This window comes from Macaca thibetana, chromosome 19 (assembly GCF_024542745.1).
Source record: "Macaca thibetana thibetana isolate TM-01 chromosome 19, ASM2454274v1, whole genome shotgun sequence".
Taxonomy (NCBI): Eukaryota; Metazoa; Chordata; class Mammalia; order Primates; family Cercopithecidae; genus Macaca; species Macaca thibetana.
The window spans coordinates 6,560,392-6,574,495 of NC_065596.1; the positions used below are offsets into that span (position 1 = coordinate 6,560,392).

Here is a 14,104-nt window from a genome sequence, read left to right on the forward strand (position 1 = left end):
TTATCTCGTTGAGCCAGGCGATGGATGGCCTTATCAGAGGCTGCCAGGACCTGGGGCTCCTTGGCTGGGCACAGCATTGTCTCCCCAGGAGCCAGGCCTCCCTGTCCCACCCAGGGCTCAGCATCTGCCAAGTAAGTGCCTGCTGCTCCCAGCACCCGAGCCCACGTCCTCCAGGGACCTTTCTGATTCTACTTGTGTCTGGAACCCTCCCCTGAAGGGTCTCTCTGACCCCTGGATGTCACCAAATACCCCCTCCTCCTGCCGTCCCCATGGCTCCTCCATGGAGTCCCTTTCACCAAGTCCAGGTTCTTTTTTTTTTTTTCCTCACTGCAACCTCCACCTCCCGGGTTCAAGCAATTCTCCTGCCTCAGCCTCCCGAGTAGCTGGGATTACAGGTGTGCACCACCACCACACCCAGCTAATTTTTATATTTTTAGTAGAGACAGGGTTTCACTATGTTGCCCAGGCTGGTCTTGAACTGACTTTAGGTGATCCACCCGCCTTATCCTCCCAAAGTGCTGGTATTACAGGTGTGAGCCACCTCGCCCAGCCAGTCCGGTTCTTTACTTTGGCCTAGGGGATTTCCAGTTCGAATCTGGCACCATCCCTCCTCGCTGTGTGGTCCCAAGCGGGTAGATTTACCTCTCTGGGCCGCAGTTTCCCCTCATTCCACCGTGATCAAGCTCTGATGAGGAATCAGTGTGGTAATTGACATCATCACATTCTCTGTAGGCAGCAGGTACTCAATACAAATCTCACAAAAACCCAAAAGACCTTCCTCACCCAGGTCACCTCCCCCATGGGCTCTGCTGAGGCCGGGCACACAGTGGGTGTCCATCAGCGCGGTTGGTTGAAGGGGAGAGATGCTTCTGGCCAGGGCTGGGCCACGCCCTCTGAGGGATCGCATTATCAGCGCCAGGTGGGGCTGGCACAGGTGTCCCTAGAGAGTTGTCCTTCACTGAGCTTTAGCCCAGAGGGAGAGGGGGCTTCTACGCTAAGGTTCTAGGCTAGGCCGGTGATGGGAACAGGTTTTTTGATTCCCATATTTATCTTGGTACCCGGGGCTGGGGTTCTACCTCCTGGGACATCACCAGTGCCTCCCAGCCACGCACACAGGCAGCCACTAGGCGGGTCCTGCTTTATTCAGAACCAGCACGGACCCCTCCCGGGGCTGCTCCATGCCCGCCGGGGGCCTGGGGAGAGTCGGGGGACCAGGTGACCAGAGGAAGCTCCGGGCTCCCCTGCCCTCACCCATGGTCCAGCCCTGCCCTCTGCCCGGGCAGTCTGGGCGGGGCAGGCCTCAGTCCACTCAGCCTGACTTGGCGTCGGCTTCTTGAACTCCAAGAGGTGCCACTGTACAAGGCTTCCCGGAGGTGGCGGCCACACGATGGCCAAGATTTAGGGGTCTGGTGGCGGGCAGGGCCGTCACCCGCAGTCCGAGGGGGCCACGGGCGTCCACCGGCAGGGGGAGCTCCGGGCTGCCTGGTCTTGGGGGCCGGGGCCGGGCCTGGGAGGCAGGGGCGGTGGGGGCGGGCGTATGGCTTGGGCGATGAGGCCGGGCAGGGCCTGCAGAGAGGCACCCAGCGCATCCAGGCGGCTTTCCAGCGTGGCCAGACGGGCCTCCAGCTCCTCGTGCTGAGCGTGCAACTCCGATACAAGGTCATACATGACGCTCTGGGTCTGCCGGAGACAGAGAGGGGCAGGAGAGAGGTGCCGCTGAGTGAGAGAGAGGAGGACGATACCATGACAACAATGACACAGAGGGACAGCTCACATGCTCCAGGTGGGTGGCGGCTGCTAATGGGGCCCATGTGGGGGGTGGCTGGGAGGACACCCCCAGCCCCAGAGGTCCCTTGCTGGGCCCAGGGAAGGATTAGAGAATGGATGAGGGGAGAGACTGGTCTCCTTTTTTTTTTTTTCTTTGAGACAGAGTCTCCCTCTGTCACCCACGCTGGAGTGCAGTGGCCCAATCTTGGCTCACTACAGCCTCCTCTTCCCGGGAGGCGCCCAGCCTAAAAGACAGGTCTTAAATGCCAAGCTCAGCTGGGCGTGATGGCTCACGCCTGTAGTCCCAGCTACTTGGGAGGCTGAGGCAGGAGAATGGCATGAACCCGGCGGGGCGGAGCTTGCAGTGAGCTGAGATCGCGCCACTGCACTCCAGCCTGGGGCACAGAGCAAGACTCTGTCTAAAAAAAAAAAAAAAGAAAAGAAAAGAAAAGAAAGCCAAGCTCAGGGCTGGCAGGCCTGGGAAAGGCCTAATGAGGTCTTGGGGTGGGGAGCACATGGCCAGAGCTGCCTTGGGGGGATCTGGTAGCCACAGGGCACACACAGCCAGAGGCGGTGCTCAAGTGGTACCCACAGACCTGGGGGATGTTTTGGACTGATGTTTCTCCAGGCTGGGGAACAGCAGGAGCTTGGGGACATGGCCGCCTAGGAGGAAGAGGAGGGGGAGCCCCATTGGGTCGTGAACTGCCACCCCTCCCATTAGGCTGGGGAGGGGACAGGGGTCTGATGAGTAAGGTGACTGCCCTGAGAATCTGACACAATCACAGACTGGGAACACAACAGCCACAATTACTGTTACAGCAGCCAGTGGGGCGTCCCCACCACCTCCACTGCCCGGTTCTGGCGCTGTCCCACTGTGGGCAGGGGGGGCCGGCCAGACAGGGATAACCCTGGGTGCAGATGCTACTCTGGCCACCAGGTGGCACTAGAACATCACTCCACGGCTCTGAGCACAGCTGGGTGAGGACACCGGTTTGCCACCTGGCGGCGGCGGCCTCCATGGGAGGATGGAGGTAGTGGTGGAAGGAAGACAGGACAGAGAGGTGCCCACCCCAGCTCCTCTGTCCTCTCACCCCCAGCCTCTTCCTCCCAGCTTCCCCCACTGTGCCCCCTACCCTTTTCCCTCCATCACTGGAAGGCAGACCCCGCTCCGAGTGCAAACATCTCGTGGGGGACGCCCCTCCTAGCACCACTGACCTCACCTTGGCCTCTCTCAGGCACCACAGTCCCTAGGGCCAGAAGGTGACACCTGGTGGCCAGAGCAGCGTCCAGCCTTCAGGTGGTTCTTTTTAGCCTTTTCTGAGGTTTAAAATTTTTATTTTTTTTATTTTTTATTTTTTTTTTTTTGAGACGGAGTCTCGCTCTGTCGCCCAGGCTGCAGTGCAGTGGCGCGATCTCGGCTCACTGCAAGCTCCGCCTCCCGGGCTTACGCCATTCTCCTGCCTCAGCCTCCCGAGTAGCTGGGACCACAGGCGCCTGCCATCTCTCCTGGCTAGTTTTTTGTATTTTTTAGTAGAGACAGGGTTTCACCGTGTTCACCAGGATGGTCTCGATCTCCTGACCTCGTGATCCGCCCATCTCGGCCTCCCAAAGTGCTGGGATTACAGGCTTGAGCCACCGCGCCCGGCCTATTTTTATTTTTATTTTTGAGATGGAGTCTCGTTCTTGTCGTCTAGGCTGGAGTGCAGAGGCATGATCTTGACTCACTGCAACCTCCGCCTCCTGGGTTCAAGCGATTCTCCTGCCTCAGCTTCCTGAGTAGCTGAGATTACAGGCGCCCGCTACCATGCCTGGCTAATTTTTGTATTTTTAGTGGAGACAGAGTTTCACCATGTTGGCCAGGCTGGCCTCGAACTCCTGACCTCAGGTGATCCGCCCGCCTCAGCCTCCCAAAGTGCTGGGATTATAGGGATGAGCCACCGCACCCAGCCATAAAATTTTAATTTTTAGATACAGAGTCTTGCTGTATCTCCCAGGCTGGAGTGCGGTGGTGCAATCACAGCTCACTGCAGCCTTGAACCCCAGGCTCAAGCAATTCTCCTGCCTCAGCCTCCTGCTACTTTTTGTATTTTTTTTTTTTTTTTTTTTTTTTTTTTTTTGTAGAGATGGAGTTTTGCCATGTTGCCCAGGCTGGTCTTAAATTCCTGAGCTCAAGTGATCCTCCCTCTTCAACCTCCCAAAGTGCTAGGATTACAGGCATGAGCCACTGCACCTGGCCTGATTTTCTTAGTATTTTCCTTTCTGTACCATACGTTATTGTAAGAATACAGTATATAATATATATTCAAAATACATGTGAATCAACTGTTTATCAATAAGGCTTTCGGTCAATGGTAGGCTATCAGTAGTTCAATTTGGGATGAGAGAGCGTCAAAGGTTATATGAGGCTGGGCACAGTAGCTTATGCCTGTAATCCCAGCACTTTGGAAGGCCAAGGCAGGTGGATTGCTTGAGGTCAGGAGTTCGAGACCAGCCTGGCCAACATGGTGAAACCCCATCTCTACTGAAAATACAAAACTTAGGCTGGGCGCGGTGGCTCACACCTGTAATCCCAGCACTTGGGGAGGCTGAGGTGGGTGGATCATGAGGTCAGGAGATCGAGACCATCCTGGCTAACACAGTGAAACCCTGTCTCTACTAAAAATACAAAAAATTAGCCGGGCATGGTGGCAGGTGCCTGTAGTCCCAGCTATTCGGGAGGCTGAGGCAGGAGAATGACTTGAACCCGGGAGGCAGCGCTTGCAGTGAGCAAAGATTGCATCACTGCACTCCAGCCTGGGCGACAGAGTGAGACTCTGTCTCAAAAAAAGAAAAAAAAAATTAGCTAGGTGTGGTGGCATGCACCTGTAATCCTAGCTATTCAGGAGGCTGAGGCAGGAGAAATACCTTGAACCCAGGAGGTAGAGGCTGCAGTGAGCTGAGATCGCCCCTCTGCACTCCAGCCTGGGCAATAGAGTGAGACTCTGTCTCAAAAAGAAAAAAAGAAGTTATATGGGAATATTTGACTTTTAAGGGGTCAGCACCCCATAACCCCGATGTTGTTCGAGAGTTAACTGTGTATCTTCAGGGGTCTAGAATATGTTTTTCTCTCTGTAAGATTATTTTCTGGGCGCGGTGGCTCACGCCTGTAATCCCATCACTTTGGGAGGCCAAGGCGGAAGGATCACTTGAGCTCGGGAGTTTGAGACCAGCCTGGGCAACATGATGAAACCCCATCTCTACAAAAAATACAAAAATTAGCAGGACCTGGTGGTGTGCACCTGTAGTCCCAGCTACTTGGGAAGATGAGGTGGGAAGATTGCTTGAGCCTGAGGAAGTTGAGGCTGTGGTGAACCGTGATTTCACCACTGCACTCCAGCCTGTACCACAGAGCAAGACTCTGTCTCAAAAAAAAAAAAAAAAAATTTCCCTTCCAAATTAAATTTATTGTAGGTTAATATTAAGCTAGATTGCATTCTCTTCCTAGTGATGGGGGAAGTGAGTCCAAAATGCACTGGGGACAAGAAATAAAATAGAAATGGGACTTAACATTTTCTAAAGATAACATGAAATTGGCCTCAGGCTGACTGGTAGATCAGGGGATGTAGCCACTAAGCAAAAGCTATTTTCCGAAACTATGTCATTGGTCAGGAGGGAATTCAAATCAGTGTTGCAAAGATCTCAAGCACTTGATTAATTGCAACTGGTCCAATAACACATCTTCCAGTGGAAGAATTCAAAAAGCAGGAAATGGACTGGGCATGGTGGCCCACGCCTGTAATCCCAACACTTTGGGAGGCCGAGGTGGGCGGATCACTTAAGGTCAGGAGTTCGAGACCAGTCTGGCCAACATGGTGAAACCCCGTCTCTACTAAAAGTACAAAAATTAGCCGGGCATGCTGGTGCATGCCTGTCGTCCCAGCTACTCTGGAGGCGGAGGCACGAGAATTGCTTGAACCCAGGAGGCGGAAGTTGCAGTGAGCCAAGATCATACCACTGTACTCCAGCCTGGGCGACAGAGCAAGACTCTGTCTCAAAAAATAAATAAAGCTAAAAAAAAAAAAGTGGGAAATGATTTGATATTAGAATCAACACACAGATCCATGTATAACACAAACTGATTTCTTTCTTGCTTTTTTTTTTTTTTTTTTTTTTGAGACAGGGTCTCGCTCTGTTGCCCAACCTAGAGTGCAGCAGAGTGATCACAGCTCACAGCAGCCTTGACCTCCTGGGCTTAAGTGATTCTCCCACCTCAGCCTCCCTAATAGCTGGGACTACAGGCACTCACCACCATTCCTGGTTTATTTTTTTATTCTTTTTGTACAGACGGGGTCTCTCTATGTTGCCCAGGCTGGTCTCAACCTCTTGGGCTCAAGTGATCTGCCTGCTTCAGCCTCCCAAAGTACAGGGATTACAGGCAGGATCCATGGCACCTGGCCCCAATTTCTCTTGCAATCAATTTAAATTTCCTGACAGACGTTTAATTGCTATACAAATAAGCTTTCTCCCAAGGCTATCATTTGAATTTATACCCACAGCAAAGGAATTTTTTTCTTTTCAATTTCAGAGCTTGAATTGAGGTAGTATGCCTAAATCTAGAAATACCTCTTCTTCCACTTAGCCCCCTAATTATACACTCTTTTTAAATTTATTATTTTAAAAATTATTGGCCGGGCGCGGTGGCTCAATCCCAGCACTTTGGGAGGCCAAGACGGGCGGATCACGAGGTCAGAAGATCGAGACCATCCTGGCGAACATGGTGAAACCCCGTCTCTACTAAAAATACAAAAAAAAAAAAAATTAGCCAGGCGAGGTGGCAGGCGCCTGTAGTCCCAGCTACTCAGGAGGCTGAGGCAGGAGAATGGCGTGAACCCAGGAGGCGGAGCTTGCAGTGAGCCAAGATCGCGCCACCGCACCCCAGCCTGGGCGTCTGAGCAAGACTCCGTCTCAAAAAAAAAAAAAAAAATATTATTTTTTTGAGACAGGGGGTCACTCTGTCACCCAGGCTGGAGTGCAGCGGTGCCATCTTGGCTCACTGCAGCCTCAACCTCCCAAGTTCAAGCGATTCTCCCGCCTCAGCCCCCAAGTAGCTGGGATTAAAGGCACCCGCCACCACGCCTGGCTAATTTTTGTATTTTTTTGTAGAGACGGGGTTTCACCGTGTTGCCCAGGCTGGTCTCAAACTCCTGAGCTCAAGAGATCTGCCTGCCACTGCACTCAGCCCACTGTAGGTCCTTGTGCCCTCCTCCGGCAGGAGCTGAGCCCATCCCATCTGCTCCAGGGTCCCACCTGCCCTGTCCGGCCCACCCTGCCCCAACCCACTCACCTTGGCCAGGTCGGTAAGCGTGTTAGCCTGGTCGTTCAGCTTCCCTTGCTCGATCTTCACACTCCGGAGCCTGTGGGGACACGGGGTTGGGGAGAGGGGGTTAGGCAGGTTCCCATGGAGGCTGCAGTAGGGGCAGAGACTTTCATGCATCCACCTGGGGTCACCTATGGGACATGCATCAGAGGATAAGGTGGGAGCTGGGCGGCCGATTCCCTGTGGTCTATTCCCTCCCAGCACACAGCGGGTGCGGCAGGGCCAGGAGTCAGCCTGGCCACCGCCCACACCACCCATTGGCTGGTCCTGTCTCCAGCCCAACTCGGGACCCCAGGATGTTGGATCCCAGACCAAGGTGAAGCCTGCACCGATCCATGGGGCAGATGTGAACCTTGCCTGCCTCTGAGGTTGGGGTTGGCATGCCCCGGGTGTGCCCCTGTCTGTGACCACCATGCACCCCTGATTTTCCAGCCCCACCAAGCCCCTGGGAGAAGACTTACTTCTGAGCCCTGGCAGGACCGGGCAGAGCAGGAGAAAAATCACAAGGCAATTTTAACCTCAGCACAGTTGTGCGGCATGTACCCAACCCTGCCCAACTCCCGGGGGTGCCACCCAAGGGCCCCGCACAGGGTTCCCAGATGGCCGAGGGGCTACCCTTGCTCTGGGGAAGTGCCCAGCCTCTGAGGGTTCTGTGCCAGCCCCTCAGGGACACACCTGTCCTCTGTCCTGTCCCGGTGGTGTTTCATTCAGAAAACTATGCCCACGCCATCTGCCGGGGGGAAACTGAGGCTCAGAGGGGTAAAGCCACTGCCCATCCGCACCCTGGCAGGATTTGAACCCACACTTGCTACTTGGTGTTGGTGTTGGCACTGGTGACCCTGGTCTCTGGACAGCTGGCCACAGGGGGAGTTGGTTAGTGTATGCCCTTGCTCCTTTTGGTCACCCCTTTGTTTTTTTTGAGACACAGTCTCACTCTGTTGCCCAGGCGAGAGTGCAGTGGTGCGATCTCAGCGCGATCCCAGCACGATCTCAGCTCACTGCAACCTCCGCTTCCCCGGTTCAAGCGATTCTCCTTGCTCAGCCTCCTGAGTAGCTGGGATTACAGGTGCTCACCAGCACACCCGGTTAATTTTTGCATTTTTAGTAGAGATGGGGTTTCACCATGTTGGTCAGGCTGGTCTCGCACTCCTGACCTCAGGTGATCCGCCCGTCTCAGCCTCCCAAAGGATTACAGGTGTGAGCCACTGTGCCTGCTGGCCATCCCTTCTGTACCTAAGCCAGTCTAGGGGACTGCAACCTCAGCTTCCCGGGTTCATGTGATTCTCCTGCCTCAGCCTCCCGAGTGGCTGGGACTACAGGCATGTCCCACCAGGCCTGGCTAATTTTTTTGTATTTTTAGTAGAGATGGGGTTTCACCATGTTGGTCAGGTAGGTCTTGAACTCCTGACCTCAAATGATCCGCCCATCTCGGCCACCCAAAGTGCTGGGATTACAGGCGTGAGCCATCGTGCCTGGCCTTTTGTACTTTTTTCTAACGTGGCTGTTAGCAAATTTAAAATTATATATGTTGTTCACATGATATTCTAGTGGACAGCATCGTCGTCAGCATATTATGGCCTGTGGGTCAAATCTAGCCGGCCACCTGTCTTGGAAAATAAGGTTTCTTTGGAACATGGCCACACCAGGTTATCCTCACTGCTTCCCTGCCTCAATAGCAGAGAGCTGAAGAGTGGAACAGAAACTGGCTCATAAAACCTGGAAGATTTACCATCTGGTCCTTTACAGAAAAAAATTGCTGACTGGCTGCATATTGGACTCACCTGAGGAAATTTTATTTATTTACTTATTGTAATATATTTTATTTTTTAGTTTTTGAGACTCTGTCGCCCAGGCTGGAGTGCAGTGGTGCGATCTCAGCTCACTGCAACCTCCGTCTCCCGGGTTCAAGCGATTCTTCTGCCTCAGCCTCCCGAGTAGCTGGGACTACAGGTGTGTGCCACCATGCCGGGCTAATTTTTATATTTTTAGTAGAGACAAGCTTTCGCCATGTTGGCCAGGCTGGTCTCGAACTCCTGACATCAGGTGATCCACCTACCTTGGCCTCCCAAAGTGCTGGGATTACAGGCGTGAGCACTGCGCCCAGCCGTATATATATTTTTAAGGCAAGGTCTTGTTCTGTGGCCCAGGCTGGAGTGCAATGGCGCAATCACAGCTCACTGCAACCTTGACCTTCTGGGCTCAAGTTACCCTCCCACTTCAGCCTCCTAGGTAGCTGGGACCACAGACACGTGCCACCACACTGGGCTAATTTTTTTATTTTTGTAGAGACGGGGTCTCACTTTGTTGCCCAGGCTGGTTGCAAACTCCTGGCCTCAAGCGATCCTCCTGGCTCAGCCTCCCAAAGTGCTGGGATTACAAGGTGTAAGTCACCACGCCCAGGTTTATTTTTTAATTTTTACATAGAGTGGGGTCTCACTATGTCGCTCAGGCTGGTTTCCAAAGCTTGGCCTTAATCAGTCTTCCCTCTTTGGCCTCCCAAAGTGCAGGGATTATAAGCGTGAGCCACCATGCCCAACCAAGCAGCCATTTGAGGAATTTAAATGTAATTCCAGGCTGCAACCCAGACTCTACTAAGTAATTGATGTTGGATGTGGCTCTTGGGATTTTTAAAAAGCCCCCTGGTGACTTCAATGAGCAGCCAAGGATTTAGAGTTACTTTATTAAATAATTCTCGGGGCAAAGAAGCAACACAGGAAATCAAGCAATTTCTTAATTTCTTTCTTCCTTTCTTTTCTTTTCTTTCTTTTCTTTTTTTTTTTTTTTGAGACAAGGTCTCACTCTGTAACCCGGCTGAGTGCAGTGGCACAATCATGGCTCACTTCAGCCTTGACCCTGCAGACTCAAGTGATCCTCCGACCTCAGCCTCCTGAGTAGCTGGGACCACAGAGGCACACAACCACACCTAGCTAAGTTATTAGTTTTTGTAGAGATGGGGTCTCCCTGTATTGCCAAGGATGGTGCTGAACTAACTCCTGGACTCAAGCGATCTTCCAGCTTCCCGAAGTGCTGGAATTACAGGCATGAGTCACCACACCTGGCCCAATTCATTTCTAGTTACCCCACATGATCCCATGGATCAGACCACGGATTTAATTATGAGCTTCCTGGCAGACAAAGCAAAAAGAGGAAATCTCTTCAAAGTCTAAAGGGTTAGAATCATCTTGGTTATTCCAGAGAATAAAATATACATCCTGCCACTTACTGAGTAGTGTCCATGACTTAGCAGAACCCATAATCTGCCTCCCTCTGAAGATCCTCCCATCCACCCAGCTCAGAAGATACAGGCCCCAACCAACTGACCACCCATCCCTGGCAGGGAGCTGTGAAGAGGCCACACTGAGCTGCGAGGGCTGCCTCCGCGCCATGTGGACACAGAAACGTGAGCTGGAAAGGTGCTGGACTTACTGATGGATGGCTTGGAGGAACTTACGCTGGTGTTTCCGAACCCGGGCTTGGTCTGGCTTCTTCACCAGCCTGGTGTGTTTGTAGATGAGCCACGTCTCCCTGAGAACGTTAGCAGCGGCGTTTTTTACCTGGGGCCAGAAAAAGAACAATTTCATGCCTCAGGGTTGGCATGAAATTCCAAAAGGCTGCAGAAATGTCTAGAATCTTCCAGAAACCTCTAGAAACTTCTGAAAATGCCTCTCAGGGTCCCTGGGCTATAAGGCAGGGCCATGCTTGCACAGCAACGTCTGCGCAATGTGTGTATACCTAACACACATCACTCATGATGGGCCAGGCCCTTTCTCTGCAAACATGCAAATGTTTTTTATGGTATTTTTGTTGTTGTTGTTTTTTGAGAGTCTCGCTCTGTGGCCCAGGCTAGAATGCCGTGGTGCGATCTTGCCTCACTGCACCCCCCGGGTTCAAGTGATTCTCCTGTCTCACTCTCCCTAGTAGCTGGGATTACAGGCGCCTGCCATCATGCCCAGCTAATTTTTGTATTTTTACTAGAGATGGGGGTTTCATCATGTTGGCCAGGCTGGTTTCGAACTCTTGACCTCAAGTGATCCACCTGCCTCTGTCTCCTAAAATGCTTGGATTATAGGCGTGAGCGCACCCAGCCATGATGCAGATGTTAATTCAGTGAATCGGCATGTGTTTTTATTTCTCCCATTTTATTTTATTTTTTTATTTTTATTTTTTTTATTTTTTTGAGACGAAGTCTCGCTCTGTCGCCCAGGCTGGAGTGAAGTGGCCGGATCCCAGCTCACTGCAAGCTCCGCCTCCCGGGTTTACGCCATTCTCCTGCCTCAGCCTCCTGAGTAGCTGGGACTACAGGCGCCCGCCACCTCGCCTGGCTAGTTTTTTGTATTTTTTAGTAGAGACGGGATTTCAGCGGGTTAGCCAGGATGGTCTCGATCTCCTGACCTTGTGATCCACCCGTCTTGGCCTCCCAAAGTGCTGGGATTACAGGCTTGAGCCACCGCGCCCAGCCATCTCCCATTTTATATATGAGGAATCTGAGGACAGAGCAGTCAACCTGCTAGGGTCAGGCAGCTCTCAAATTGCATATTGCAGTCTGGCCCAAGCCTCTCGCTGAATGCCCATGGGTGGATATGACTGGGCACAAGGGTAGATGCCATGATGTCGCTCTGTGCACTATTCACAGATGGGTGTGTGGTGGCAGAGTCAAGCACAGTCATTTTTTTTTTTTTTTGAGATGGGGTCTCGCTCTGTCGCCCAGGCTGGAGTGCAGTGGCGCGATCTCCACTCACTGCAAGCTCCGCCTCCCGGGTTCACACCATTCTCCTGCCTCAGCCTCCCGAGTGGCTGGGACTACAGGCGCCCGCCACCGCGCCCGGCTAGTTTTTGTATTTTTAGTAGTAGAGACAGGGTTTCACCGTGTTAGCCAGGATGGTCTCGATCTCCTGACCTCGTGATCCGCCCATCTCGGTCTCCCAAAGTGCTGGGATTACAGGCGTGAGCCACCACACCCGGCCTTTTTTTTTTTTTTTTTTTTTTTTTTTTTTTTTTTAAGACAGAGCCTTGCTCTGTCACCCAGGCTGGAGTGCAGTGGTGCCATCTTGGCTTACTGCAGCCTCTGCTTCCCAGGTTCAAGCGATTCTCCTGCCTCAGACTCCCAAGAGGCTGGGACTACAGGCACCTGCCACCATGCCAGGCTAGTTTTTGTATTTTTAGTAGAGATGGGTTAGCGCCATGTTGGCCAGGCTGGCCTCGAACTCCTGACCTTAGGTGATCCACCCGCCTCGGTCTCCCAAAGCCAGCACATGGGGATGCATGGTAACCCATGGGCACATGCGCGTGCCCGGCACATACAGAAGGAAAGCAGGGAAGTTCTACGCTCACTGACAAGGCCAGGAGGCGGCCTCCATGGGAACCGTGGTCCTTACCCGCTTGGTGAGCTGAGTGTCCATCATGAAGTTGTGCACGTGCTTCTCAGCCTTAGTGAGCTCCAGCTTCCGGGCCACCACAGCCACCACGAGCGCGGTACAGCCAGCTCCCTGTGTGCGGGGCAGAGTGGGGGCACATCAGCGTCCCGTCTTGAGGTCACTCCCTCCTCCATGAAGCCTGCCCAGATTGCAGCCTCCCCATTCCCTGAGTCAGCAGTGTGAGTAGATTCCATCTGCAGAGCTCACTGACTCCAGGTCTACTTGTTTCCCAGCATGTCCCACACATTAGCTCATTCGACCCCCAGCAACTCCAGAAGGTAGGATGATTCTTCTTCTTTTTTTTTTTTTGAGACAGAGTCGTGCTCTGTCGCCCAGGCTGGAGTGCAGTGGCCGGATCTCAGCTCACTGCAAGCTCCGCCTTCCGGGTTCACGCCATTCTCCTGCCTCAGCCTCCCAAGTAGCTGGGACTACAGGCGCCCGCCACCTCGCCCGGCTAGTTTTTTGTATTTTTTAGTAGAGACGGGGTTTCACCGTGTTAGCCAGGATGGTCTCGATCTCCTGACCTCGTGATCCGCCCGTCTCGGCCTCCCAAAGTGCTGGGATTACAGGCTTGAGCCACCGCGCCCGGCCTCTTTTTTTTTTTTTTTTTTTTTTTTTTATGAGATGGAGTCTCGCTCTGTCACCCGGGCTGGAGTGCAGTGGCACAATCTCGGCTCACTGCAACCTCTACCTCCCAGGTTCAAGCGATTCTCCTGCCTCAGCCTCCTGAGTAGCTGGAACTAGAAGCGCGCACCACCACGTCCTGCTAATTGTGTGTGTGTATGGGGGTGTGTGTGTTTACTAGAGAGCGGTTTTCACCATGTTGGTCAGGCTGGTCTCGAACTCCAGACAGGTGATCCACCCGCCTTGGCCTCCCAAAGTGCTGGGATTACAGGTGTAAGCCACTGCGCCTGCCCCCTCCCCCCACCTTTTTTTTTTTTTTTTTTTTTTTTTTGTAGAGCTATGGGGTCTCACTATGTCGCCCACTCTGGTCTCGGACACCTGGCCTCAAATGATCCACCTGTCTCAGCCTCCCAAAGTGCTGGGATTACAGGCATGAGCCATTAGTATGCCCAGCCCCAGGCAAGTTTAGATGCCAACACCCTGAGCCTGAGCAGGGTTGGCCTAGAGCACAAGCACAGGTTCCCGGAGGAAACCCTGTCTCAGTTTCCAAGCCAGGACAAAGGTTTTGAGAGCACCTAGAAGCCTGTTCTCAGGAAAAGCCCTGTCAACTGGGATAGAGCGACCTGCTGGAAACCTCCACCTAGAATACTAGACAGCAAGGAAAAGGAATGGACAAAGGCTCTGCAACAGCACGATGTACCGCACAGACGCTGCAGGGAGGGACCCATGCTGGGCTGCCAGTAAAAAGCCAGACATGGACCAGGTGCAGTAGCTTGCACCTGTAATCCCAGCACTTTGGGAGGCTGAGGTGGGCGTATCACCTGAGGTCAAGAGTTCGAGACCAGCCTGGTCAACATAGTGAAACCCCGTCTCTACTAAAAATACAAAAATTAGCCAGGCCTGGTGGCGGGTGCCTGTCATCCCAGCTACTCGGGAGGCTGAG

General features: G+C 53.0%; 1 protein-coding gene across 1 annotated transcript in view; it reads right to left on the reverse strand.

Annotated features, from left to right (window-relative positions):
* Window positions 1-544: 544 nt before the first annotated feature.
* The window catches only part of KCNN1 (potassium calcium-activated channel subfamily N member 1), a 56,476-nt gene continuing 42,916 nt past the window's right edge, over window positions 545-14,104 (reverse strand). Inside the window, exons 7-11 of the mRNA XM_050769902.1 lie at window positions 12,499-12,609; window positions 10,550-10,677; window positions 7,585-7,593; window positions 7,091-7,160; window positions 545-1,680 (exon numbers count right to left, since the gene is read on the reverse strand). Of these exons, the coding sequence (XP_050625859.1) occupies window positions 1,426-1,680; window positions 7,091-7,160; window positions 7,585-7,593; window positions 10,550-10,677; window positions 12,499-12,609 (573 nt within the window). The 3' untranslated portion in view covers window positions 545-1,425. The remainder of the gene's footprint in view (window positions 1,681-7,090; window positions 7,161-7,584; window positions 7,594-10,549; window positions 10,678-12,498; window positions 12,610-14,104) is intronic.